We start from the raw sequence: 26,185 nt of genomic DNA on the forward strand, positions 1-26,185 counted from the left end.
AAAAAACCACACAAAATAAAAAAGGGGGGGCGGTACTCAACATGCTCCTGTGATTTTTGTCTTTTTAAATATTCAAGTGATGAAGTTGAGGAAGTTTTGTACTTAACTTTCGATCTATTAATGACATTTTTCTTTATTCGTCAGATGATTTAATTTGCATCCGAAGATAATTATAGATTATCCATTAATATTAAATTAAACATCACAAACGCGGACCGCGAAGAGGACACCCATACACAGAACGTTACATGTACACCTTTGTTTCAAATTACGCGGCAAAATGCATATTGATATTGAACTTAACATTATAATTGTGTATTTTTTCGTTTTTAGTTAAATTCCTTTTAATATTTAGTTTTTATAGGCAAAGTTAAGTTAATATATCTTATTGTTATCGACGATTACGAGGCGCATGAATTTTATTATTTGTAAAATTAAGATCAAGATTGCCATATCTTTCAATGTTGAGTTTATTGAACTATATGATCTCATATGTTCAGAGAAATAAAAATTGAACAGCGTATCGCCGAAATTTGTGTATCAATGGTTTTAGAATCCAAATATTGATTTTCGTAACATAAAGCGTTCTTTAATCGACAGTTTTGAGAGCATGATACATTTGTAGACTTTTCACCAGTCGAAGACCTACATAAACATCTTTGGTTGATTTTTATCGCTCTTGTGATGTTGTCTTGCTGTCGTATTGTTGATTGATACACACGCACACACTTACATTTTTGAATCCGTCAACATGAAAATTGTGAATATAAAATCGATTAAAGAATTTAAAGTATGAAATTAAAATACTAGTAATTTGCAAAACTACATTTTGATGAAATTGAAAATGGAAATCTTAGTTCTTCGCCTCTCTGTCTTTTTCACATATATATATCTAGCTATTTTGTTTTCTACTTTTTCAGATAGTTATTGATAACCAAAAAAATATATGCTATGTCCATTCCGGATTTCTTGGCCACAATAACGATGCCTTCTGCTATCAGCAAATCCGGCAGATTGGTCCAGGACTGGAAAATGATTTCCCAGCACACTGTTTTATACTGGCTGACAGTATCTACCCAAATGCACCACCTCTTGTAACTCCTTTTAAATCGACGGATATCGTTCGAAGACCAAGACTTGAACAGAAGAGAAAACGGAAGTTTAACCTATTACACAGAAAAAGAAGGGTGTATGTCGAACACGTTATAAAGGAACTAAAGACATTTGGGGTAATTGGTGCGCTTTACAGACACCCGAGATGGGAAATGTCATCTATTGTTGAGCTGTGTGCTGCCCTGGCTAAGAGAAGAGCTGATTTGATTAAAGACGTTTACAGTTAATAAATATACTTGCTATTGAATATGTTTAGATACTGAAATAAATCTTAGTTTATGTAATTAGAGGTTGTATCTGTTTGAATTGTTTTCTCAAAGTTCACAAATGGGTTGGTTTAGATTATAAACTTGTTCAATTAGTATTGTCCATTGACTTTAAAATTCCTATTATTGTTTAAAAAGATATACATCGTTCTACTGTTTAATTGTTCATAAATGTGTCAACAATACCTTAGAGGAAGCGGGGCATCTCAAAATTATCGAATAACTTATAAAAAGTTAGATTATAGAACAAAGAATGGAAACGAGGAATGTGTCCAAGAGACAACAACACTAATGGCTAATAAATAAGAAGATGTGGAAAGAGTGCTAATGAAACAACTCTCCAAGTCACAATGTATAAAAAGTTAACAATTATATGTCAAAATACGTCCTTCAACACGGAGCCTTAGCTCACACCGAACAGCAAGCTATAAAGGGCTCAAAATGACCATTGTATCACAATTCAAACAGGAAAACCAACGGTCTCATATATTTTACAAAACGAGAAACGAGAAACATTTATCAAACATACCAACAAACGACAAGCACTGTTCCTGACTTAGATTCCTGACTTAGGACAGGTGCATATAATATATGCAGCGGGTTTGAACGTTTTAACAGGCGCCAACCTTCACCCTAAACCTGATACAGCAGTATAACATTACAAACAGAAAAGACGCACTATAAAATATTAATTGAAAATGGCTTTACTCTTAGACTATAAAAATAATGAATGTAATATGAAATCGTGTACCAGTGTATGACTGACATTTCTGCAAATTTACTTTTCATATGTTGTAATGGCTCTTGCTCTTTCTGCACGAAAGAAAATAAACTTTCAGAAAGCAAAAAAAAAAATAATTTTGCAGCCATCAGCTACATTTTCTTATCTGTTTTGACTCCTTATAATTATAAAATCTTGATTTATTTCCTTGCAAAAACTTCTAAGTTTGTTCGATTTCCTGTAGTATGTGCTGCAACGCATTTAAAAAGATTGAAATTGATGACAGGGGACTCTACAAAGATCCTTTAGTAATCAAAATAAATGTTCATCGGTTGACAAATAACATTGCACATTAACGTAACAACTGAAATTGTAAAAATACAAATGTCGTCTTCACCGAAAACTTAAAAATCAATTTGGAAAAAATGTATCAAATATGTCAACTTTAAATTAAAAGATACTGATATATTTCATTTTATCTATAAAATCGTATTTTTTAGCTTACTGTCAAACAAATTTAAATCTGTCAAACTATCACCGACTTACTATCTTACGTATGCAAAGTCAGTGATTAAGTTCGTAATACATAAGTGTTCACCTGTTTAACAGTCTAAAAATGATTTTGGGAAAAGAAAGACAATCCAAATTAAAAAATTTCACTTTCATACGTACAATGTATGTTGAAATGACGCTTGAAAGGTATAAATAACATGTAGTTGACGCTTCATACGTACAAATACCATTGTTAAGTAACATTTAATGTATAAAGTAGATACTTATGTCGCTTGTGATGTTTTCTCTAATAGAGATTTCCAATAAAATGACATACGTACCTAACTCGACGTACGCACGTAACGGGACCGGTTATTGCTAACCTATTAATTTTGTTAAATGCGTCTTTCAAGTTTTAATTAAGTATTTCTAAACTATTCAACCCATTCATGATAAATTTTATCAATATCAAGTATTTCTAAGATGATGAAAAACGAAAGCAATCATGATTTTTATAAATCACGTGATTATTGAGATTCCCGCCAAAACTTCACTGTCATAAGCCACGTATATACACGTATCTTTACCTATCATACGATTGATATGAGTTGTCTTACATGGTTTTGACCATGACTTTGTTTTTCGATATACTTTGCAAATGAACCTTTTATTATTTAATATTTGACATGCTTTTATTTGTCGTTATCAGATTGGTGTCCCTTTTTCCTCAAGTTTCGTCTCTTACTGTTTTATAATATTTAATTTCCGTGGGTATTTATTTTTAGACAGAGATTTTTCTAGCAATTTCAGAAATATCGAATTCAAAGTGTTCTCAAAATTTGTCTATGTTAAAGTTGATATTTGGGATTGCATCATAATTTATTTAGCATCATTTCAAACGTTCTCTTTTTCTGCAGTTAATCTTCTTTATTTACAATCTCCGACTCTTTTTTTTCGGGAAAACGTACGACAAAGGGATGTGTATATTTAAAAAAAAATTAATGCAAGTATAGTACTTCTTTAAATCTTAATAGTTGACATACTAATTTGTTTCAAATGAAAGTCAACTAACATTAAAAAAAAGAATTTTGTAATTAATAATGATATATGTAAATAAATGTGTACACCAATTCGTTATATAGATTGTAATTTGGAAGGTGTACTTGATTAGCAATTGATGACTAATCTGCATATAAACAATGACCGCTGTGGATAGTAAACTATCAATTTATAGAACATAGTAGTTAGCTAAAAAAAAAGTGTCCTGTCCCAAAGTGTGTCTTTGTATCGGGTACGCTATCTTGTTACCTAGCATATAAAAATGCGACTCTTAGTGTTGGTCATGAACAAAAAGGTATATTCATTTATCATTATCATTTCATCATCCTTAATATATATGTAATATTTGTCGCTGGATATAAGACATACATCAGTATCATTATCATCATCATCTTCTATACTATTAAACGAGAAGACCTCATTTTGTGTGTCGCTTCTCTTCCTTCCACAATAAATTAATTATCATGCCTTTGTTTCCAATAGGTACCATGCATAGTCGCATTTGTCATCCTCGCTTATGATTATTCCGTTAGGGTTATTTTGGGAGAAAAACGATAATAAAGGCGTCCGGATATTGTTTCCGACATCGGTTGGACTTTTAAGTAATAGACTAGACTTCAGTTTAAAATTACACATAGTTTTCATGAATCTTCAAGTTCATAGGTGCTTGGGGGACAGGAAATATTTTTTCTCTCGCTTTATCTGTATACTATGAACATACATACATGAATACTATAAATAAAGAGTACATTGTATTTGCTATTTACTATCAATTCCAAGTTTAGAATCAACGGCGGTCATATATTACAAGCTTAACTTTTACTTTCTTTTTGGCTACTTATTATATGTTTATTTGATCCAACTTAAAAAAGGGGGAGGGCTAAAATAAATTGCTCTGCCACCAAGTACCTTTGACTTTTGATACCTTTCCTAAAATTCTCCCGTCATAAAATCTTTTACACAATTTCACCCTACAACAGTTTTCATACTTTCAACCAAGCTCTAAATGCCCGCGATTTTGCGGGTATGTTCTAGTAAGTATAATTATAGCTTGAGGTTAAATTTTCGTCGTATGTATTATAGCTTGAGGCTTCTTCGTCGTAAGTATTATATCTTGAGGCTAAATTCTAATCTGATATTTTTGTCAATTTATGTCGAGAACTTATTTTACGCATGCAGCTCTTTGCTACATAGTTTTTATAAATGTCCAAGTTAAAGCCAATAGAGATCACAGAAGTATGTTTATCAAATGATCATGTTTACTCACAATTAAAACAGTAAAAAATGGTTGACTCGTTCGACTAAAACGAAGCACAAAAACAGAAATAAGTTAACGAGAATTACCAAATAATCTCCATGTACAGATCTCAGAGTTTTCACAGCTACTGAAAACTATCTTAAAAACAACTACAACTAATAAATGCAGAATAATTATTCAGTCTGGAATATTAATCAATTATTTCGTACTGTTACACCACTGTCCCAGGTAAGTGGGCCCGCTAGCATGTTTAACCCCGCCACATTATATATGGATTTTCCTGTCCCAAGTCATCGTTTGTTGCTGTGCTTTCGTTCATTTTTTTTGGTACATTTATTAGGCCGTTAGTTTTATCGTTTTAGTTGTTTTACATTTGTCATCTTGTGGCCTCTTATAGCTGACTATGCGGTATGGGCTTTGCTAATTGTTGAAGACCGTACGGTAGTTTCTATAAGATGTAATGATAATTTATCAGCAAAAGATACATGATGATTTGTTAGTGAAATAATATATAACTAAATAAATAAATATTTATATTAAAAGAAACATCAGAAACAAGAATATGTGTGTCCATTAGATTTCACGTCAGTATCACATTTCCGTGTAAAGTGAGCTCTAAATCCAGGAAAAAAATCCAATTCAGTATTATGTAGTTTTTAAATTTCAAATCTCGTGCGAGATGTCTATAATGTTCAAACATTGTTTTTATCATAGACAAACGACAATCATTAAATAATTTTTTTTTGAGCTATACAATTTGTGATTATGGCCGGATTCAAGTTAATTGAAAGAGGGCGTAGTTCCGATAATTGAATTTATACTGCCGAGCGGACCGATGCGGAAAAAAATTTCGACGGTTTTATACTAAAAATTTGTATAGTTAACGTGGAAAATGTGAGATTTTCAAAATTATTTGGCGATCGAAAGAGGGAAGTACGCCCTCTTCCCCTGTATCCGCGAATGCACGTTTAGGTATAAATGGACAAAAACCTCGTCCCGTGCATTGTTATAGTTAAAGACGAAAAAGTACTACTTGATAAATGTATCAATGATATGAATTTCTGCCCACGTCAAATTATCTTCAATTAAATTATAGAAAAATAATTGAAAAAAAAAGTTAGTCGCGTACACCTTTTACATTTGGGTGTGTTGGAATCTACTTTTTATACGTTAAAACTTATAAAAACAAAAAAAGAGATAACCTTCTCGCTTCGGCTTTCATTATTTTAATATTTTCATGCTAAATTTTTACTTGGTAGTTCTTAAAATTTATATTTTGAGAAAAACTGAAATATGGGTCAAGTGAAACGAAAAAGAATGATGGGTGTACTTGATTACAAGATTAAGTCTATATCAGCAAAAAATGCATGTTCAAAGAGCAAAAAATGCATGCAGTGTATGCTCCCCTCCGTCATGCTTCGATGCAATAGGACGAAATACGTTGAGTTAGGTCGGTAATGTCGAGTAAAGTCATTTTATTGGAAATCTCTAATACGAAACTACGGTTAAATACGAAATTAAAATAACGTAGCTAACTATACTAGCCTGGGATCCTGGCCAACTGCTTGACAGGGTCAGGATGCCAGGCTACTAACTATACCGGAGACTCATATAATCCGATAAATCGATAGTGACCAATCTCTGTGTTATAGTAGTCTCAGATGAACATGGTTATGATATTTCATGATGAGAGAATGAATTGTTTGACAAACATGTAAAGCATTTACAACCATGATTTGAAGGATTAGTACGATAAGGACCTTATTTGACACACAACATTAAACGTTATACTACGGCTTCATAACGTGTGTGGTAAAATGTGTTGATTAATATGCAAGGCTATTCGGAATGAATTAATCTACAAAGCGAGAACACTTTCCACTTTTATCAGCTAAGAGACGGCTAGCTTTTTTCGAAAAGCTATTACTTGTTAGAGATATTTTTAATTATAAATGCATGATTTATACAAAAAACTGGATTTAGAAATGTGAAACAATGCATAAACAAGCGACTATACTTATACTGAACTAAAAAGTATGATTCATAAACTTTTTCCAAAACAGATTTCTTGAAAACCCTTCACCAGGTGTTCTCGCAATCAATAGTTTGGAAAGTCAAAAACATAAAATGTTTGAGAACATAGAAACCAAGAACAGCCAAAACCGTTCAGGGGATAGGCATTGGTAACCCCAAAATTGTCCTCTCATAAAACTTTTCTTATATTCACCCAATTGAAAGGATAAGGGTCCATCCATCATCTATCAAATTCTTGTTGAAATTCACCGTTACATTTTTAAAATGGTTAGAGTATGTTGAATATGACCAGTTTTGGGGTTCCCTTAAAAACGGTCGAAAACACTAGTAGGCATATATTATTTATATAGTAATGTTGTGTTTAACATTGACTATGCGAAAATAGTAGTCAGGGTGAGACACAATAGTGCACGACCCGAAGGGGAGTGCACTATTGTCTCTCACCCTGGCTACTATTTTCCGTAGTCAATGTTAAACACAAAATTAATACCATTATTATACTGATTGTTTATTATTTCAAATAGTGCTATAGTAATTGTGTATTTCTATGTAAAAAAAATGCTTTAAAGTATGAAAAGAAGCCCTTTATGTAACTCTGTCTATATATATGCTGTCTTAAAGAAAGTTGATTTGTCTACTTGACTGTTAGAAAGAGTTACAAATAAATAGATTCAAAAGTATGTGTTTTGAGGTGAAATGATTGATTTTAACTCTTTCTGAATATAAATCATTATTGACTAGTTAAACAAGTAGAATTCTGCTTAAGCTGGTGCTAGAGGTTGTCTCAAACTTGTTACGAGGTACCTATATTTTGCTCAATTTTGAAGGCATGAACTCATGTTGACTTCAAGATGAAAAAGTACCAAAAAGACATCGTGTCATAACTTTGATTGCCCGGTATTATTTTGGATATTGTCTAAACAAGGTTTACTCCATACCCCTTCCATTTCATTCTCATTAACATTTTCCATAGTACTTAAGTAATAACTTACAAAAAAAACAGTGATGTGATCATAACTATTTATCTGTAACAAATGACTTATAAAGTATTCAAACAATTTTGGCTTCAACGGCAGTAACCAGAAGTAAACAAAGAACAAAAACGTTCTAACAGAAACTACAGTATTTTAAAGTCTCTTAAAATGTCAGAAAAATTTAAATGATATCTACTTTTTTCCCCTTATTGTTCAATTGTAATAGTTGATTAATTGTCAGGCTAATAAATCCAACCCACTTGTCTGTCAAAGCAACTAAGCTCCGCCTTTGCACGTGAAATTGAAAATGATTGACGTGAAAATCAATAGTCTGTTGCAACAGCAAGGCATACTATTTTCGCATAGTGCAGTTAACGCTATAGATTTCTTTCAAAAACTATGCAAAAATAGAGCAATTTTACTATAGAAGGACATTCTTACAGGAAGTATAATAATGTTTGTTTGTGCACATGTTCTCAAAAGGACTATCCATAACTGCTGAAATGCTCGGCTCGGACTTTAAAATTCGATAATTTAACTATCTCGATTGTATAAATCAGATAATCCACTGGTACCAATGTAAGAATCTATATTTCTCTAATTCTATGGCAATTTTACCCTCTCTGTACCTTTTGTTTTAATCAAAGTGTGGTTGCCGATGATATCAGTAGGTGATTGGCTAAGTTAAAAGGTATCGAATTATTATCAAACAGGTGTTAATGAAATTGACAACTATATATTTGTATGACGTAAAAATCAGGAATTGGAAGGCACCGAAGAGGATTTTCATTTATTAGGAATTAAAATGTATTTTATAATCATTAGAAAAACAGATTCTTACATCTATAGTTCGTGGATTTATCATTATCAGATTTATCCGATCTCGATAATTAAATTATCAAATTTCAAAATTAGATAAATTACTATTTCGATTGGATATATCCGATAATCCACTGGTACCAATGTATCAGTAAAAATGACCAAATTTTACAGGAACAGAATTCATATATTACGGAATCATCAAAATTATCATTTTTTCGACATTATTGTTTTTCAAATAAACGTGCACACTATGTTGATCATTTGAATATGTTGAAAGATAGGGCACCTGTGGCAAAACTTAGGCTAAGTGCACACAATCTTGAAATTGAAAGAGGCAGGTACCTGCGAGTTGACAGAGAAGAAAGGTTGTGCAAATTATGTCATAATAATAATATAGAAGACGAAAAATATTTTATCTTACACTGTACAAAATATGAATCACAAAGAAATGTACTTATATCAAAATTGTCCAATTTTAAAAATTATGACAAACAATGCAAAACTGAGGATGAATATATCAAACTACTACTTGATAGCAAGTGTAGAAAAACACTTAGATTAATGTCATCTTTTATTAATCAATCATTTGAATTAAGGAAAAATGTCCTGACAAATGAGTAATATGAACATTATGAAGCTATAACATACAATGTATGTATGTATGTCAGTAGCCTATTCTACATTAACCTATGTATATTAATATATATATTTATATTTGATATTTCATCACACTACTTAAGAATTGAGTCCGGAAGGTATCAGGGTACTCTCCTAAATGACAGAACTTGTACTCGTTGTAACTCCGGAGATGTGGAGGATGAATATCATTTTCTATTCCATTGTGTTAAATTTAATGATGACCGCATTCATCTATTTCAAGAGATAACTAAAAGTTGCCCCAACTTTTTAACTCTTAACGCAAGAGATAAACTGATATGGCTTATGAACACAGAAGATAAGTCAATTCTCACTGCTGCATGTACATTTATTTCGAAAAATTGTTAATTATGTGGCTTTTTTGTCTGCTTCAGACACGAGGAGGACTGTGTAAATAACACAGCTCCTTGAGTACAGCCCCTTGGTGTTGTTGCAGTAGGGAAACCTACACTATTCTCAATACCTATTACTGCAGTATACTTTATTTGCTGTGAATACACATGAACTTTTTTTTCCGCATTTGTGTTTGTTTTTCTGCATCAGATACGAGGAGGATTGTTGGAGCTTTTAGCATCGTCCCTTGGTGTCTGTTGCAGCTAAACAATCATTTATATTTATATTTATACATTTCCAGCAAAATATTTTAAAATCAAGTGAGAAAAAAAAAGTTTGTCACATCTCTGGAGTAGCAACTCTAAAATACCTTTTATTTAACATATAATACCTGTATGACTTTATTTCAATAGTTGAAGTTTATTATATGAATGTCATGTAAAATACTGTATGTTGTATCAATTATATATGTTATGTGTATATGCCCCCCTGGGAACCTAATTTGGAAAAATAAAACTTATCTTATCTTATATAACTGCAAATTTCATTGTTCGAAATGTGCCTATTAATATGTTATGTAGTATTGTTTAATTGTTTAATTGCCTCATCATAACCACTTGTATACTAGTTGTATGGGCCGTTGCCAATTATTGTTATTGAGTTTGTGCCAATAAAATATTTGTATTTGTATTTGTAAGAAATATACTTAAGAAATTGTTGATGCGATAGTGCAAAGCCTTCTGAATAAGCACTGAAATAAGAATAGAGGGGCATCAGTAATGTGATACTGTTATTGTTAAATCTTAAAGATAATAGCAAGAATACCTTAAAAAGCGGGGAAAAAACGGGAAAATAAGTTAAAATACTAAAGAAATTAAGAAATTGTACTTTTTTTTCAAATAGATAAAAAGGGGTCCATTCCCCAAGTGCATGTAGAGTCTATCGCTTAGCAATGAAACATTATAACCTCATTATTCAACCTATTTTTTTCAGTTCAATGTTTTACAAGATTTTATCTAAATGATGACAAGAGTCATTCCAAAAACTCCATAGAAAAGTCCTACACACAGCCCTCAAATTGAAAAGTTTATCACAACTACTGTTGAGATAAAAACAACATAAAACTTTTCAACATTCATGTAATGAAATTTGTCAAATTTGTTATTTATCAGTAAAATTAGCATTACACAGGTTGGTTCAGATATCTTACTAGCTACAGTGATAATTTCTGCATCCTTTGTGATAAAACTAGATGGCATTGTTTTGTTCAATACATGAAATATAATTTCAGGTGTATATACAATACACATAATACACATAATATACATAACAGAATAAACATTTTCATGACTTTCTGTTGGGGATGAAAAAATAATCAACAGAAAATAACTGTTTGGTATAAAAATGTCAAATAGTTTTAATAAATAAGAACATTTTAAAAGCCAGATATAATTTGAAAATGCAAATTGTTATACACTAGGCAAATGTGAAGTTCATCTTGTCAGTTATTTTGCATTTACATTTAGAATCATGTGCAAAACAGTGTAGCCGAGACCATTGATTGGCGCGCTAAAATATCCCATTGACTGGGTCAGATTAGGTGAACGTTCGTCTGTAACGCCCACAACTCACGACGTATTTATTATAGACATTTAAACTGTAGGGTCACCAAAGGGTCTCAACGCCTAAATAAAATAATTCGAAAAACTAATCAGGAATAACCTTTGTGTTTTGATTTATATTGAATACTTAAACGTTTTTTACTTGTGTTTTTGTTATGTTTTGATAATGAATTTTTATGATATCGGACGTTCTTTCAGCAAAAAAGGATTTAACTGGCTTTAAAAGTTACAATGGATGTGTTGATTATTTATAAAATAACTAATCGAAGAATTCAAATAGAGAAAAATATTCAACGAGTGACCGAACAACACATTAATTCACGAATGCGCGTAGCGCATGAGTTAATTATCAGTGTTGTTCGGTCACGAGTTGAATATTTTTCGATATTTGAATTCTTTGATTAGTTATTCTTTTTATTACATTGGCAAAGGGCTTTTTAGTGAAATTAAAGTAGAAAATGTAAGGAACTATATCTTTTTCTACGCATTCACAATTTGTTTTGATCCGACGTTATCGACGTCTTGACAACGCCTATTGTTGTATGACGTCAGAGGAGTGAAATAACCACGTTTATTTCACATGTGAAATTATCGGTTTTTATTTCACTGGGAAATCAATGTAATTCATTGCAACCAATGTAATAATATCTTTTTTTCGAACGTCAAAGCGATTTAACAATTGCGGTTGTCTAATTATGTCGTCTTTTAACTTTTATCTGGTCAAAATTTTATTTTAGAACGAATGCATGATCAACTTTAAAAAGTGTGCAAACACATAACATATAGACAAAATATACTTCTTTCCTGTCTTTTTCGTACTTGCAAGTTATTAGACAGTAAAAAGGCTATTTGGATCAAGCCTTGTGAAATTTGCATTTACGTTTTTGAATAGGTACACTGAAATGCAGTCAAGTTTAGCGATTGATAATTCATTGATAACATTCTGGCGTATCACAAACAAACAACTTGTAACGTCTCATTTCATTGGCGGAAAGATTTAAATACAACAACAATTGTAGTGTGCACATGAATTGACACAGGTGACCGACAATGGAATGTACTACGTTACTACGAACGTAAAAAACAATGATTTTTGGTCGAAATAATTAAATAAGTATTTTGTAAATTTCAAATAGTGGGGTCGAAATATTATACTAATAATTTGTGTTAAGTAATATTCTTTATGCATGCAGCACTTGTACCGCACTATGAAAAATATAAGGATAAAATAAAATACATGTGCCGCTTTTATACGGATGAATGTATGAACCACTTTAATTTCTTTCATATTGACGCTAGGTTATTATCCTGACAATGTCGTAGTTACTTATAATAAGGATCTCATAATACTGATCCATTTCAAATTTATGATGGGTTGCACATTCCTCTTTTATTGTTTTCATGCTATAAAACGAAAATAAAGTAGCTAAGCGTTTGGTCATTCAGAAATGACGTGTCATAAACGAGCAAATTGTCTCCGAAAGATCGTATCATGTGTGCACGTGAATATAGATGTACTATGCAATGTACTATCATGGTCACCACGAAATTCAAATGAATTCAGTGAAGGCATGTTGGTGTAAAAAGGTTTGAAATGTTTCATCGGCGAAGATTTTATTTTTGCATGTGTGGAACTAAAAAATAAATAAATACTTGTGAGACATGTCGTAGTTTATAAGGAACTATATAAATGTACTGTTTTCGATTTTAATTGGTTGAAAATTTATCCTTTAATTTCATACCGTAAGAATAGAGCTTTGCATAACATTGTTGAACTATCCGCCAAAGTAACGTGTGGCATGCGTGCGTATTAAGATGAAATACAAAATCATACATGTATGATAAACTTATAAACGAAATATTAAGAAATTAAGGATGACTACTGTAAAAGTATGTACAAAAATGGAGTCACCTTTTATCAATACATTTAGTGAATAACCACACTGTTTAAAACTGATTGTTTTCTATGCAACTATTTAAATATTTACAATATATGATTTTCAACCGAGGATAGCAAAACAGTTAATTATAAATTAAGAAAGTATATCGCTGGAGTTTATAAAGTACATTTCCTTCCACTGTGCCATGGTTTGTCATCTCCATTTTTTCTCTAAACAAAGCATGGCTGGTTACATGTTCTGAATTTACTTAGAATTTCGGGATTTATTTTTCAAAATCAAGTAAACTAAATCAGAAAAAAAATCACACTATCCTAAAACTTATGAAAGAATATGAATAATGAACATGACAGTTTATAACACAAACCCATTTACTATAAAAATCGAGCAATATCTTTAGTATATATGTAATTTGGTTATTTTTGTAGTTAAGTACGGTTTCATTTCAAGTACAACGTTAATTCATCAAGTCCATTGAATAAAAGATAAGGCAGGGTGAGCAACTTGACAAAAAAAAGGCAGGATGACGATTTATGTAAAACAATCAGGATAAACTAATAATTATAGTCAGGACCTAACAGACTGAAAATAGAAAGACAGGACAGAGATAACAACTTAAAAAATGCAGGACAAAATGTTTCATCCAAGTCCCCCACCCCCAATCAAAATAAAATGGTAGCTCCCTTAATCCAGAACCAATTGAGAGGAGACAGTTGAATTAAATATTTCGACGTGACTGTTAAGATTAAAGTTTAAAATTTTACATGCACATGTATAAAAGCTAGAATTGCCATGGGATAATCAAGAACACAATCATGTACGCGAATACGACGATGGAAGTTTTTAACGACCTTGACCGGCTACGTGAATACTGATCAGTCCATTCATCTTTATAGTACGCGTGTTCTATTTTCGCAGGTGTGAGGTCGAAGGTTTGAATTGACCAATGAAAACGATCGTTCCTTAACGAGTTAATCTAATAAAGTTTGTTTGACTGATTATGTTGCACGACCTTTCGCTAAGCTTGGCCGCAGTTCAGTATAAAATGTATAGTTTGATGATCTTTTCTGCTAACTACTATACTTGTGAAAAACCCTTGGCAACAGAAACATATTCAGCTTTTTTTTAGTAATGGACGACTTCGTACATTTTATGATCGAAAATAAAAAATGTATATAATATACTGTGCACTGTAGTTCGTATATATACTGAGACCCTTTGGCAACCCCACAGTTTAAATGTTTATAATAAATACGTCGTGAGTTGTGGGCGTTACAGACGAACGTTTACCTAATCTGACCCAGTCAATGGGATATTTTAGCGCGCCAATGAATGGTCTCGGCTACACTGTTTTGCACATGATTCTATCACACATTTCAATTTAAAATAAAAGAACAAAAAAAGGGGGGGGGGGTTGAAAAATTAAAATAAAATGTTCATTTAAATTTTACGAATGAATAAAAATTCCGGCATCGTTTTTGTTCAAAACATGAAATATAATTTAAGGTAAAAAAAAAGGGGGGGTTGAAAAATAAAAATAAAAATTTCAGGATTCACAATTCTTTTAATAAATTTCAATAAGGCTATCAGAATCCCCCCTTTCCACACACCTCTTATTAATATTTCAGGACAAATGTAATTGTTACTTTATTATTTAATCATATTAGAAGAAACAACATTCTAATTCTGAGCTGATCAGTCTTTGCAGTTACTCGTTAATGTTTTGTGTTTAGCAGAGAAGCAGCCAATACCAATCTTATTTTGTCTTGACTTAAGAACCAGCCACCTCCCACCCTATTTAAATCCCAACATCCAGACTCTAAATTCCATGGTTAAGATGTCAGTGTTATTATAAACAACCTGTTTGTAAAATGTTACAATTAATAAGCATTAAAATAATTACTTTTTTACTTTCTTTCTTAATTTTTCATAAAGTGAAATCTCCATCTATGACAAAACTTGTAGTCAGGAAGTGTTTACATTGTTTGGAGTCATATTACACTTTAACATTTTACAGATAAAATTGAAACAATAATATATTTAATTGAAAGTGACAAGTACTTAGATAATACTAGCTTATCTGACATTTATTACCAGATGAAAGAGCGTCCCAGACTAGCGAAAAATAGAGGGCTGCGTGGTGGACTGTGATAGTTCTTTAGAAGTATTTCATGTTTGAATATTAATGTTCGACCTTTTCAGCTTTTGATTTCTTTAATCTTAAAAATACGTATTTCCTTGATTTAATGCTCGGTGGAGTGAAACTTGTCCAATTTTCTTAGATGCTGCTGCATCTTTCTCATAGGCTGATGCAAACAACATAAATGCTTGGTCACTGTTTTAATGACTGTGAGATAAAAGAAAGGCGAAAGAAACCAAAGAAATATTCAAACTATTAAGTCGAAAACAAACTGACAATGTCATGGCAATAAAAGAAAAAACGAAAAGACAAATAATAGTATACAAAACAAAACTTAAAACGGCCAAATGAATTCCAATACATTTTTAGATGTGTCTCCTATACCCATTTGCAGATCTGCCCTTCTAAATACTTAGGGGAATTCAAACCTTAGTTTTACCGCAATTATGTGATTTATTTTACAGCCAAAGGTATAAATAAGCACTGGCTATCTACAGGTTGGATGGTATCCTCGGGGAGTGACAAGAATATCGATGTTTTCTTTGCAATTATTTTTCTTCTTTTTTGATTTGCTTTGTGTGTGTGTGCATATATATATAAGGACTGATAAAATTCTGAACTACACTTCATTACTGCATTTAATAGCCGTAAAAGAACACTGGTAACTGTTTTGAGAAAATACGTCCTACCGTTCTTGTCGTTTTCTTTTTATCATCGCTAGTTTCATTAGATTCGTCACCAGTGTCAAAAACATCATCATTCATTAATTTTTCCTCTACACCATTGTTGTCGTGACCATTATCACTACTTGCATCACATATCTTTTCTTTATACTCATCTTCATCGTTAACACTAATATAACTTTTCAAGGACGGTCGTTGTCGTGCCATTGACTTGCACTATGACCTTCAGCATATTTCGATAGATTTTTATCTGGAAACATATTCAATATTGTGTTTACCGTATGTATATATATATGCACAACAACAACGTAATATTACACTACGCCCGTGGTAACGTTACTTGGTTACATATCTTGAAAAGTTCCGTGAAGGATGAAAACGTTAGAACAATGATGCTAATATTTTATTTTCTACTTACCTGATTTACGAATATACGAATTTGTATTACTTGATTTAATTCACTTGACTGGGCGGAGTTTAACTGGTTCACTTATCATAGACCAGTCCATCTATAGACAGGTATGGAACGCCACAGCTGTCTTATGTGGAACTCTGATATGACGTTATATTATTAATTCGTATATTTTAACTAATTTGATTTGTTCAGGAATAGTCACATGTTAAACTATATTTTCGAAGGTAGATAGAAAACGGCTGATAGCAAAAAGCATATTGCATAGCAAAAAGCATATTGCACGGTTATTTTTAGAATATCTAAAAACCGATATACTTTGTGACGTCATGTAATGAATTTCATTATATTGTTAAAAGTTTTATTAAAAAATATCTTTTGATCGATTGTTTGAAGAAAAAAAATCTTCAAATAAATAAGATGTTAAAAAACAAACATAAAAAATAAATGAAATAACAACTACTATGTTGTTATTGTCTAGGAGACAATATGATATCTATAAATTTCCAACAAAATCAAACGACGATTTTCATACAAATATGGTCGGAAATTAATAATATAACAATTATAGCCTATGTATGAGGTCAATACAGGATATATCGACCCAAAGAAGTATATCGACCTCGGACTTCGTCCTCAGTCTATATACTTCTTTCAGGTCAATATATCCTTGTATCGACCTCATACCAAGGCTATAATTGTATAATGTTGTTCTGTTATTACTTGATGATAGTTTGTCTTTACATAATATGATTTTGACATTATGTAATGATGTTTTGATATAACTCAATATGGAAAAGTCATTACTTAATGATATTCCGATATTACATGATATGGTTTCGTATTGACTTGATATAGTTTTTTCATTACTTAATATGGTTTTGTCATTACTCGATGTGGTTTCACCATTATTTAATGTGGTTGTGTCATTAGACAATGTGGTTTTAACATTACTTGATGTGTATGTGACTTGACGTAATGTAGTTGTTTCATTACACGATGTGGTTTTGTTATTTCGTGATGATGATTTGCCAATTCTTTATATGGCTTTAACATTACGTAATGATGTTTCAAAATTTGATGATTTTACACTACAGCATGTGTTTGTTTCAGTATTTGATGTGGTCATGTCATTCTTTGATGTGGTTATCCCATTACTACTACGAGGTAAAACCACGTGACCATTTTGGAAAAAATATGTTCTGTTTTTAGACCGATTTCCATATGTCGTTTGTGTAATGCGCTTTGGTCGAGTACCGCTATCTATTAAGTTAAAGTTCAAATTAAAGTTCAAGTTGTTGTTCAGAGTTATTTGGTATGAAAAAAAGGAACGACAGACAAAATAAGAAAATAAGTACTAAAAAATTAACAGTAATTCGGACATATCCCAAACCATTTGGTCCTGCCGTTTTTTCCTTAGTTCTCAAATGGAAGCTGTAAATTAATAAATAAAGTAAAGATTCTTATTAACCCTGTGTCTCGCCGGATAATTCTGCTGTCGATGTAAAAGCGTAAATTAAATGTTGACTGACTGTACATTAACTGGTACACTTAACGGAGGAAAACATGTTTTTTCTGTAGATGCTTTTATCTTGATCTTGAAGAATAACTCGTACACAAGTTTTATAACAATTCATGGAGGTTTACAAATTTATCATGTCAAAACAGTTTAATTCGGTAATATTAAATGCATTAAAAAAACCTTATATAGAAATAAAGAAATGTGGTATGATTGCCAATGAGACAACTCTCAACCACATACCAAATTTCGAGTTGAACTTCGAGTTTGAGTCACATTTAAAGATAGAGTTCCGAATTACAATTGGACTTCAACTTTAAATTTGAGTCACCTTTTGGCGTAGAGTTCGAGGTAAACACTTATTTGAGTCTCATTTAGATTAAGATTTTAAAAGAGTTGAAATTCGAGTCATCTAATATGAGTTCTATTTTTTTATCATGGATCAAGGGCTTTTGTTCGAGCTTCCGAAAAGAGGGTTCAGGGGTAGGTATGCGTACAAAAGATAAACAATTTTACAGCATACAAAACACAACATAGAAATTGAAATAAAGTTAGATGTGGTGTGATTGCCAATGAGAAAATTATCCACCATAGTTTAAATGCAGTGGATGCAAGCAATCATAGGCAACCGTACAGCCTTCAACACACCGTATAGTCGGCTTCAAAAGACCACCACGTGAAAATGTGAAACAATTCAAACGAGAAAACTAATGGTCCCCCCCCCTTTTTAAAAAAAAAAAACAACTCAAAATCTCTAAAATAAAATTTTGAATCAAAACCAAAAAGTATACAGATCTTGAGATTAATATAACTAAGAAGTTTGTAAAGTTTTAAGCAATAATCATAAATTGTTTTGGAGATACCGAGCGACATGTGAAAAAAATACACACACCTGTTTTAGTTACTAAGTCCCGTAACTCAAAAAGTTTTAATCTTATTTTCACCAAAAAGTATACAGATCGTTTGACCATCATTAGAAACAACTATGTTAAGTTTCATGAAATTTGGATAAGTCGTTCTCAAGTTACGGTGCGACATGTTTACGCCGGACAGATAGACGAACAGACGGCATTTGTATACCCATGATAATACGTCCCGTCAAAATTTTGACGGGCGTATAAAAACAAATATGACACACATGAAACAACGACAACCATTGAACTACAGGTTCCTGACTTGGGGTAGGCATTTAAAGAAAGTGCACGCGGCGGAGTTTAACATGTATGTAAGCGCTAATCCCTATCCTAACCTAGTGTATCATAGCACAGCATAAGAAGAAAATGTAAAGACAGTTTTGATTGGCTCAACTAAATAGATCAGTATGACTGGGTAACATAAATCCATTAGCGTGATCTCGGGTGCTTTGGAAGGGTAAACGGATTCTGCTTAAATTGTGGCACCCGTCGTGTTATTCGTGAAAGTACAAACCCGGTGATTTGTTTTTTTTGGTAGTTTACATTCGAGGAAAAGATGACGGGATTGTGGTTACGATAATTGGAACCTATTCGTCGTCACCTGTGAAACAGATATTTCAAAAAGTTTTTTTTCAATTAGTGCGTGGTATATCAGAAAATGCAATTAATAAAAAAAAGTTTAATATTCATATGTTCAAATGAACATACACGCTAAAAAACCTTGAGAATTCTTATCTTATAGAATTGATGCTTTGTTGTTGAGCACCCCCCCCCCCCCCTCCCTCCCCCCACACACACACACACACACACATTTCCCTTTAACTTTAGTGCGAGTTGATTTAAAGCGTCTCATTTGTTGAAAATACAGTACAAGTCTTTTGATTTGTGTTGTACCTGCGACAATGATGTAGCGACAGTGAGATACAACAAACTATATGCCGTCGTCGGTAGTATCGGCGGCGTCTTCATCATTTAGGTTGTTAGGTTTCTAGTTTGAACTGTTTTTATATTTTTCATTTCGAGACCTTTTTAAACTTACTATCAGGTATGAATTTTGCTCATTCTTAAAGACCATACAAATCCCACATATATGTTAACTTCTACGTCATTTGGTATGTGGTTGAGAGTTGTCTCATTGGCAATCATATCACATTTTTTTTTATTTCTATGTAAGGTTTTTTTTTTTGGCATTGAATATTACCGAATTAAACTATTTTGACATGATAAATTTGTAAACCTCCATGAATTGTTATAAAACTTGTATAGGAGTTATTCTTCAGGACCAAGATAAAGCAGTGTTCCTTGGAATCATTTACGAATTTATTATAATACTGCTTCCATTTGAGAACTAAGGAAAAACCGGCAAGTAGTTTTGGGATATCCCCCTTATGTCCGAATTACTGTAGTACTTTTTTTCTTAATTTTGTCTGTCGTTCCCCTTTTTCATACCAAATAACTATGAACAACAACTTGAACTTTAATTTAAACTTTAACTTAATGAAAAGCGGTACTCATCCAAAGCGCATTACACAAACGACATATGGAAATCGGTCTAAAAATAGAACATATTTTTTCCAAAATGGTCACGTGGTTTTACCTCGTAGTAGTAATGGGATAACCACATCAAAGAATGACATGACCACATCAAATACTGAAACAAACACATCATGTAAATCGTCAAATTTTGAAACATCATTACGTAATGTTAAAGCCAATTAAAGAATTGACAAAATCATTATTACGAAATAACAAAACCACATCATGTAATGAAACAACTACATTACGTCACATCAAGTAATGTTAAAACCACATTGCCTAATGACATAACCACATCAAATAATGGTGAAACCACATCGAGTAATGACAGAACCATATTAAGTAATGACAAAACTATATCAAGTCAATACGGAACCATATCATGTAATATCGAAATATCATTATGTAATGACTATTCCATATTGAGTTATATCAAAACATCATTACGTAATATCAAAACCATATTATGTAAAGACAAACTACCATCAAGTAATAATAGAACAACATAACGTAATATCAGAGCTCCACATAAGACAGCTATGGCGTTCAATAGACAGGTGTTTTGGGATAAACCCATCAATGAAGTGTCCAGTTATGGTCATTGATCCGGTTAAAATATGTAAACACTATATGTGTATTCGCTAAGTAAATAGTGAGACAACGTCGTTGATTTTCTTGTAAAACGGAGTTTAAAAACATGTAAAATTTTTCACATTTTCGAAATTGTGGATATGAAAGTATGACTATGACGACGGCAGTTGCATAATATGCATATTTCGTTTCCTTATAACGTTTTGATATACTTTTTTTCCTCCTTTTGGTAGCAATACACAGTTAGGAAAAAAACTTAAAATTGACACTCATAATTTTTAACCACCCTCTTTTTCTTCCTTTCTTATAAATAAGGCTTAATATTTGTGTTATGCATGTGTATATTTCTGGAAAGAGCATCTTCCATAGATTTCATTTCCAATAGTTATAATGGTGAAATATAATCTCTTTTTGGTGTAACCATGCATGGCAACAATCTGCATTTATTTGATACAAAATATTACAAAAAGGGGGGTGAAAATGTCACAAAAGTCTCAAAAATTTGGTCCAAAGGAGAATTTCAATCCATTTTCTGAAACCATAGACATTTATCTATCAAGAGGTAAAAAAAAAAATCATATGCATTTCTGCTCGTTTTTCCATTAAATTGAATTGAAAAGATCGAGGGTCAATTCTTTGTTGAAAAACTCTACAATAATTTCTGGACCTATGGGCGGTACGGATGTGAAAATACGGACCGTCAATCAGAAAAATGGCCTATTAAACATGCTAAAAACAATCAAGATGTTCATATAAACCCACTTGGAAGGCTATATTATTCTTCAACTATTTAAAAATCAATTTTATTGTACAAAAACTTTCATATCTAAAAAATTCACCATGGCCAAAATGCGGAACTAAACTTCTAACTGTGTATTGCTACCTTTTTTCCGAATGCATTTTTTGGGGGGACGGAGCAGGGAAAATTTCCGTATGGTAGCCTCACTAACAAAGGTAGCTTCTGCAGTTCTCTTTGTAAAAGGCTTTTACCGGAGTGGCCGTCGGTTGCTGAATCTGCGACTCGAAAAACTTTGACACGTTGTAAACTATTTCTTTTGACTGAGAGAAAAGTATCTTCTTACACTCGGCCATGATTCGTAATACAGAATGATTTACCCGAACTTATATAGCAGATGTGTTTAAATAGAAAATCTAAGAAGCGGTAAAACATACACACCTAAATCGAAAATTTCTTTTTTTGAAAGCTGTATATTATGATCATATTTAAGGAAGAAAAAATAGGGTATAAATATTTTTAGGATTGTCAGTTTTCCTATCGAAGGTCGGTGGTTTTCTCCGGGCACTCCTCCACCAATAAAAACTGGCTGCCACGAAATAGCCCAAAAGCGGTGCTTAAAAGTGGCGTTAAAACACCAAAAATCAAATCAATCAAAATAGCTGATCTGAAAGGTACACCATCTACTTGCCACTATACATCATGTACTGTGTTACAACCCTAAATAAAGCCAACGAGGAGAGGCATTACATCGACCACCGAAAGCTATATTCTTATGTAGCCTAGGTGGTCGAGTGGTCTAGGGCGCTGGACACGGTGCAGGCGGTGTTGCCACGATGTCACAGAAGCAAGGGTTCGAATCCCACTGAGGGAAGAACCAAAATTTGCTAACGAAAATCTAACATTGTTGGGCTAAATTTGAGACGAGTTTTATATATATACAAGTCTAAGCAAGTGACAACCATACAATATATATGCCCACTGGATCTCAGTGTGTTTGAGATACAGGATACTACAAATATTTATTTAAGTCTGAAAATTTAAACCAACAGTGTTAGAATTAGATTTTTATGCTGACAAATTTGTGTCCCTCAATGGGATTTGAACTCACACCTTTGATACACTACAGCACCAATCGCTTAGCCTCATGTCTAGCGCTCTAGACCACTCGACTACATCCGCTCTATATTAAGATATAACTTCAATAATCGTAGTGTTACCTTGTCATGTAAGGCGAATGTAGAGATAGACATAAGGCATGTCGGTTTTAAGAGTGTGTAGATGTTATATTATTTTTTTATACACAATGTATTTTGATTTGTCAGCAATCTAACTCAACAATTTTTATATACCGTATGGGATAATGATTCAATTCATTGATATATATATATATATATATATATTCAGTTTCAATTATGTATATATATTATATACAAGTCTAAATTGAAAACAACGTTCAAACCTATGATTGCGTTCGATAAAAACCGCAATTTTTATATGTGTGCATGCAAAACAAATTTCTTGATAGAGGAGTCTTAAATACAGCACAAACAACATTTTCCAAAAGACCACAAAAGTGAAAAAGTATATTTTAACAAAACGCATTTGACTAACAGGTCGAACAACAGATGTTCTTAAACCCTGCTGACTGCCATTGGCGATTGCCAAATAAACAGATCACAAGATGTTACAAAATGGATCTTTTAAAATTATTAAATTAATACCAAACAGAAAACAATAAACTGGCGGAAAAGATGGTCTACCGCAAACAAAAGGTGCAAAAATTAGTACACCATAGATATAAGAAGATGTGGTATGAGTGCCAATGAGACAACTCTCCATCCAAGTAAAAATTTATAAAAGTAAACCATTATAAGTCAAAGTACGGTCTTCAACACGGAGCCTTGGCTCACACCGAACAGCAAGTTATAAAGGGCCCCAACGAGAAACACTTATGAACCACATCAACAAACGACAACTACTGAACATCAGATTCCTGACTTAGGACATGTGCAAACAATTGCAGCGGGTTTTAACGTTTTAATGGTACCAAACCTTCACCCTTATCTGAAACAATAGTGTGACATCACAACATAGAAAGACACACTATAAAATATCAATTGAAATGGCTTAACTCAATCAAAAAACACATCAACACCAGTGAACATACACTGAACAAATAAACTTCATCTATTATACAATGTAAATACAAAATAAATAAACAAATGGAAAAATAATTAAAGTAACAGGTTATACCGCTGTGAAATGTTAAACAATTTAAGAAAAACAATATGTTTGAACGAAAATTTCAGCCATTTACAATTACTTTAAAAACAGGTAAATGAAAATAATTTTGTTGTTAGGTATACGTGTACAGTTCAAAGGGAGAAAGGAAATGTTTTTACAAAATAAATAATTTTGATGTTCATAGTACGAAGAAGTGAAAATTTATAGTAATACCAAACACTTATCAAAGCTGGTATATAGACCAGATATAACCCTGAATAACATTAAATAACAAAAAAGCATTACAATTAGTATCAACAGGTCAAATAAACAAGAAAGTACGATTTGAGAGTACTCGCAGTTACTGACAGCTAGTTAAATGCTAAAAACAATTAATAATAAAAAAGCATGTATCAGAGACTAAAATCAACTAAAACACATCCCAGGGATTTAGTATTTTAACGTCATGGACAGTCAAAGAAGACATGACTTGTGCAATGCCAAAAATAAATGTATCGACAGGCAGTATGATAGTTAGGAGTTAACCTCTTTATAGATCAAATTGAACGTGGATGTGTCTTTATACATCCCGTTAGAAAAGAATACAAAGTTATGTTTTAATTGGCTGATGACAAAATCGAGATTAGTGCCAATGTAAACTATATTAAAAGATCTAATTACAACATTGGTAAGATATCCTTTATCCGGATTTCGACAATTAATGTCTCTTCAGTGATGTTAGGGATCGAAACGGTATTTGGAAGGCCATATTATTTACCTCAGTTTAGGATAGACTCTTGAATTTTGAAGAGTCGAAATGTTAGAAATAGGATGAACGGATCATATAAACCCGAAGGAAAATATAATACAAGCACAAACGGAAAAATATAAACAAGTTTAAATTGAAGACAACGTTCAAACCTATGATTGCGTTGGATAAAAACCGCAATTTTTTAACGTGTGCATGCAAAACAAATTTCTTGATAGACGAGTCTAAATACAGCACAAACAACATTTTCCAAAAGACCACGAAAGTGAAAAAGTATATTTTAACAAAACGCATTTGACTAACAGGTCGAACAACAGATGTTCTTAAACCCTGCTGACTGCCATTGGCGATTGCCAAATAAACGGATCACACGATGTTACAAAATGGATCTTTTAAAATTATTAAATTAATACCAAACAGAAAACAATAAACTGGCGGAAACGATGGTATACCAAGTAAAAATTTATAAAAGTAAACCATTATAGGTCAAAGTACGGTCTTCAACACGATGCCTTGGCTCACACCGAACAGCAAGCTATAAAGGGCCCCAAAAATTACTAGTGTAAAACCATTCAAACGGGAAAACCAACGGTCTAATCTATATAAAAAACGAGAAACGAGAAAAACTTATGAACCACATCAACAAACGACAACTACTGATTATCAGATTCCTGACTTAGGACATGTGCAAACAATTGCAGCGGGTTTTAACGTTTTAATGGTACCAAACCTTCACCCTTATCTAAAACAATAGTGTGACATCACAACATAGAAAGACACACTATAAAATATCAATTGAAAATGCTTAACTCAATCAAAAGACATATTAACACCAGTGAACATACACTGAACAAATAAACTTCATCCTTGATACAATGTAAATACAAAATAAATAAACTAATGGAAAAATAATTAAAGTAACATGTTATACCGCTGTGAAATGTTAAACAATTTAAGAAAAACAATATGTTTGAACAAAAATGTCAGCCATTTGCAATTACTTTAAACACAGGTAAATGAAAATAATTTTGTTGTTAGGTATACGTGTACAGTTCAAAGGGAGAAAGGAAATATTTTTACAAAATAAATAATTTTGATGTTCATAGTACGAAGAAGTGAAAATTTATAGTAATACCAAACACTTATCAAAGCTGGTATATAGACCAGATATAACCCTGAATAACATTAAGTAACCAAAAAGCATTACAATTAGTATCAACAGGTCAAATAAACAAGAAAGTACGATTTGAGAGTACTCGCAGTTACTGACAGCTAGTTAAAAGCTAAAAACAATTAATAATAAAAAAGCATGTATCAGAGACTAAAATCAACTAAAACACATCCCAGGGATTTAGTATTTTAACGCCATGGACAGTCAAAGAAGACATGACTTGTGCAATGCCAAAAATA

The 26,185-nt window shown here is 32.2% G+C and overlaps 1 protein-coding gene across 2 annotated transcripts in view; it reads right to left on the reverse strand.

Annotated features, from left to right (window-relative positions):
* Positions 1 to 26,185, reverse strand: part of LOC127730577 (uncharacterized) — a 142,781-nt gene that overhangs the window by 109,148 nt on the left and 7,448 nt on the right. For both annotated transcript variants that reach the window (XM_052239031.1, XM_052239030.1), the window contains exon 2: positions 16,079 to 16,322. In XM_052239031.1, coding sequence (XP_052094991.1) covers positions 16,079 to 16,279 — 201 coding nt within the window. In that variant the 5' untranslated portion in view covers positions 16,280 to 16,322. The remainder of the gene's footprint in view (positions 1 to 16,078; positions 16,323 to 26,185) is intronic.

Source organism: Mytilus californianus, unplaced genomic scaffold (assembly GCF_021869535.1).
Source record: "Mytilus californianus isolate M0D057914Y unplaced genomic scaffold, xbMytCali1.0.p SCAF_2, whole genome shotgun sequence".
NCBI classification, from domain to species: Eukaryota; Metazoa; Mollusca; class Bivalvia; order Mytilida; family Mytilidae; genus Mytilus; species Mytilus californianus.